The sequence below is a fragment of the Cyprinodon variegatus genome, unplaced genomic scaffold (assembly GCF_000732505.1).
Source record: "Cyprinodon variegatus isolate N-32 unplaced genomic scaffold, C_variegatus-1.0 Scaffold1038, whole genome shotgun sequence".
Taxonomy (NCBI): Eukaryota; Metazoa; Chordata; class Actinopteri; order Cyprinodontiformes; family Cyprinodontidae; genus Cyprinodon; species Cyprinodon variegatus.
This window is the reverse complement of record NW_015151491.1, coordinates 33,546-38,221: the sequence shown is the minus strand read 5'-3', so window position 1 is coordinate 38,221 and position 4,676 is coordinate 33,546. Positions and strand designations below refer to the sequence as shown.

At 38.2% G+C, this 4,676-nt stretch overlaps 1 protein-coding gene across 1 annotated transcript in view; it reads left to right on the top strand.

Moving 5' to 3' along the window:
- Window positions 1-4,676, top strand: part of LOC107100970 (syntaxin-binding protein 4-like) — a 158,732-nt gene that overhangs the window by 125,012 nt on the left and 29,044 nt on the right. Inside the window, exon 11 of the mRNA XM_015399683.1 lies at window positions 4,039-4,127. Coding sequence (XP_015255169.1) covers window positions 4,039-4,127 — 89 coding nt within the window. The remainder of the gene's footprint in view (window positions 1-4,038; window positions 4,128-4,676) is intronic.

Below are 4,676 nucleotides of genomic sequence, written 5' to 3'. Positions count from 1 at the left end.
GCTGCCATGCAGTAAGCCTTTTACTGATGCAAGAGACACAAATGTTTTTGGGATAGGAACTATGAAAGTTAATAAGTGTAAATTTCCTTCCAAACTAGAACTAATCAAAAGTTATTCCTCAGACCAGAGGCTTTGAAATGAAGAGTGGCCCCTGGCTGGAAGCCATCCGACAGCTTGTTCCAATCCTATTGACTGGGATTACCTCAGCCAAGGTTATATCCTAGATGCAGCGTCCACTTAACTCCATTTCAGCCTCTTATTGGCCGCTCCGGTTGCTAGCTTAGACAGATGTCAGCAGCATGTGTTCAGGTGATCACACATGGATGCTGAAGGATTTTCCTCTCCTTTTGGAAGGTTTTTTTGTGTGTTTCTATCTCTAGAATGATCCCTCATTTCAAAAGCGAACTGATGCTATATGCATATTATTCTATGCACTGTAACCAATGTTATGGTTGTAATAATAATGATGCCAATAGTATGATATAGATAATATTTCAAGGCAAAACATGGCATATAGGGCTAAAGATTTTTATTCCTGTTAAAAAAGATTTTGTTCTCTCAACTCTCACAACATTCATTGCCAGTATGAGCGATTGCTTTAAAGGTAAATAAAAGATGCCAAGCATATTCTTCAGGAGTAAAAGCTGCAGGTTAGTTACCTGATGAAATCATCTGGATTTCCTTATACAGAAAAGTTTTCAACCAGTCTAAATAATAACTGGTTACAAACATTAGTTTCTAATGAGCTTGTAAATAAACTGACTTGGTAAAATCTGTTTCATATCATAGCTGCACAAAGACAAAACTTTCAAAACCTTAAAAAATTTTAAGGTTCACAATAAGTCAAATCTCTGTTTATAAGTCATTAAGCCATAAGTGGAGTCTGTCAAGTCAGGTTCAATATAGTTATATTCCGAATAACTCAACATTCTTAAGAAAAAAAATAAATACCCTTACATTTTAACTAAGGCAACCAGCACCTTCAATGCAGTGTCTGAGAAACAAAGATATCAAGATGCTTACATCCACACCAGTACCAGCTTATTGTATCGACTCATTAACTCGAAGGTGATCTGTCACACTAAGCATGCTTGTAGCTACAGTGGAAAGGAAAAACTCCAGCAGAACCAGGCTCAGTGCGAGCGGCCATCTGCTGAGGCCGACTGGGGTTCAAGGAGACAGAAGCAGAGATACAAAAGGCAACTGTCAACCAGCTCCACAGGCGGCCCCGTCCACGAACACACAGCCAGGCAGACGAGCTCCGAGCCAGATCCCATGTCAGAGGATGAAAGAGAGCACATCCAGTTAGTCACAGTCAGAGAAACAGGACTACACTGAAAAACAGGCCGATCTCAAACATCTATAAACAAAGCTGTGTGAACATCAACACACTTCAGTACAACTTAATTCAACCCTATATGTTGAATAACAAAATGCTACAATCCAACAAAATCTGCCCAGAGTTGTTTTCCATAAACAACTGTGACCCAGCCACCACAGCGATGCCAGATTCACTAAGTGTCATGTGACACATCACATACCGGTATTAACATGTCTGCAGATGGATTCATAACCATGTAGACTACTCCTCTTTTTACATTTAGAAGACAAACTAGGATCAGTGCACACTCAGATATGCTAAGCTAATTTTACATAACTGAAATAATGATATTTATTATGGTTGATTTTGAATTCTTACCTTTAATGCTTATTGGATTTTTGGCTGGAACATTGAAAACCTGAACGCTGAACTTTTACTCAGGTGAAGTAAAATACAATCCATTGTGATTTATGATCAGTCCATGGTTGAATGAAATCTCCCCAATAACTGTCGGGGAGGATGGAATGTTGCTGACCTCCATCTATTCCCTGTTAGTCCAGTTCGCACATCCATCAAACTTGACAGGATCGGCAGGCCCATGCGATTTCTGGACTCGTCTTTAAGCACAGCAAATTGTGAAAAAGCTCTTTCAACTGGTGCATCTGATATAGGGAATGTGAGGAATTTAATTGCACCAACCACTAAATCCTAAAAGCAGCTGTTTCCTCCAGCATCTTTAAAAGATTCCTCTTCATACCAGAACGCATCGATTGTGAGTGCAAAGTTTATCACACCAGATCCACCTGCTGCTAAAACTAGCATAATCTGTGGCGCCACTTAAGTGGTTCTCTATGGTAAACACCCCGGCAGATGACATTAGCCAATCAGTGATGGAGAAAGGTCAGGGATGCTTTGCTATGAACCAGTAATGATGAATGATTGGTGGACATATTTTTTAAAGGAAAAGTCCTTTCAGCAAAGAATAATCATTGGATTATTATCTATACCTAAAACCAATCATTTGGTGGTGATTTAATGAATTTAACAATAATCAGTAAATAAATGAAAAAACTGAATGAAAATGAAAGATTTTCATGGCAATCCCGAGTCTTGGAGCGGCCATTTTTACCCAAATATAGTAACACCTCCCTCCTGCCATCAAGGAATAATCAATAGATCATTATTTATCCCTAAAACTAATACAATCGTGGTGATTTAATGAATTTAGCATTAATCAGTAAAATAATAAAAAATATTTTCATTGCAATGACTGAGCGGCCATTTTTGCCCAAATATAGTAACCCCTCCCTCCTGCCATCTTCCAGCAGTGACGTCACGGTGCGGTAAGCCTAGCGCCATTCTCCCCTCTTTACAAGCTAAATCAATGGGAACTACTAGACACATCTGCAATCAACAACAATTATTGAAGATTTCCAGAGGACTTCACCATTGAAATTCACCAGAGCTATAGTGAAACTGACAATGCCCACGTGCATGGCAGCTGGATGCTGGAATACATCTGGTAAAATTAAAATAAAAGAGTTATTTCGCCTTTCTGATTCCTGATCCTCCACGGACGGGTTGGTCGTTGGATCGTCAACTTGAAGAGGGAGGATTTGCCATCGAACTTCTGGCCAGAGAAAAAACACGTAATATGTAGCCAACATTTGGAAGAAGAATGTTTTCAAGATGACTTGGATAATAGCGCGTTGTGACAAACACCAGATACAGCACTGGGACTTGATCAACAGCCGATACCGCACCGTCACAATGTCACAAACCAGTATGTGGCAGTAGTGTTCTTTGACAAACATGGATGCCTCCAGTAAAGCACATTCACATGAAAATTACTCTTAATTAAAAACACTGATCATTTATTGAACAATATGGAAGGGTCTCATATTTAAAGTACTTTCAGAAGATTGAACTGAGCAATCATGATGAAAAATTTTTTTTTTTTTATTACTGATGAACGCTAAATTCATTAAATCACAGTGAAAGTATTAGTTTTAGCTATAGATAATGAGCCAGTGATTATTCTTGCTGACTGGACTTGTCCTTTAAACCTAAGCATTACAAATATATCTCACCCCAACCCTAAACTAAACCCAATTCACGGCTGAGCCCTAAACCTAACCCCTTGCAAAATATCTTCTGAGGACCAGGAAAATATCATCACTTTATGATGACCTCACTTTATTGGTAAAATAAGAAAATGGTTCTCACTCAGATGGCCAAACAGGAACACAGCCACACACAGCATCTACTATCTTTCTATGCAGCTGTATAAATCTGGGACAAAGTCATCAAATTAAATTTAGGCATTGGCCCTTTTCCCTTCCTACTCATGTTGTTGTCCTCACTCTCATCTGTATAATCATCCACTCTTCTTCCTCTCTTTTAAATTGTCTGCTTTCCATCACCCCCCTTCCCCCACACATAAATCCCTATCACCACAGCTACTTCCACTCGCATCCAATAAGAATCAGTCCATCCTCTCTGGTTTTGCAGATAATCCCCTGATATTTTCCTCTTGCAAAGTTTTTGATGTCCTCAGATACACTTTTCTTTATTTAGTTTTAAAGTAAATAGCTTACATGTTATTGGTGAAGATTTTCTCTATATAGAGATAATTTAATATTCTCCCAGTAACTGCTTTATTAACTGAGGTCGGGTTTATATAAATGTTTAACTGGTCTTCCTCTTTTTTTATTCAGGTTCTACCAGCCAAAGGTCTCCAACAGGGACAAAACCAAGGATAACACTTGACCCACACATACGCCTGAAGTCTGATAAGTTAGACTTGGTGAGTGTTATCAAATCATACGTGAGGAAGACGGATCCTTCCAAACACATTCAACACATTTTATCACATTACAGCCATGATCCCTCATGCATTTCTTTGTAGGTTTCTGTTATTCAGCAACATAATATAGTAAATAGTAAATAGTAATAGTAAATTAATGTAAAGTGAATGGAAAATGATCAAACTGTACGTCTGTCCATCCATCACTTGTCAATGTCCACTTACTCATATATATATATGTATATGTATGGTGTTAACTAAATAGAAAAGCCACGTATTGCATGTTGAAACATATAAAAGACATTACTACAATGGGTGAAATGACTGTTGCCACAAGCACAGCACAAGATCTGAGTGAACTATCACATTTTCCTCTCTACTCGTGAAGAAATCCTCCTCACTGTCTTGCCACTGTCAGTCAAAAATTATTAAGTTCGTAGGGAAGCCATATTTGAATGTCAAATAATTCTGGCTTAAACATGTATATAAATGTACTCTTTATCAGACCATATTGTCCCAAAATTTATGAATTTTGTATTTTTAACATAA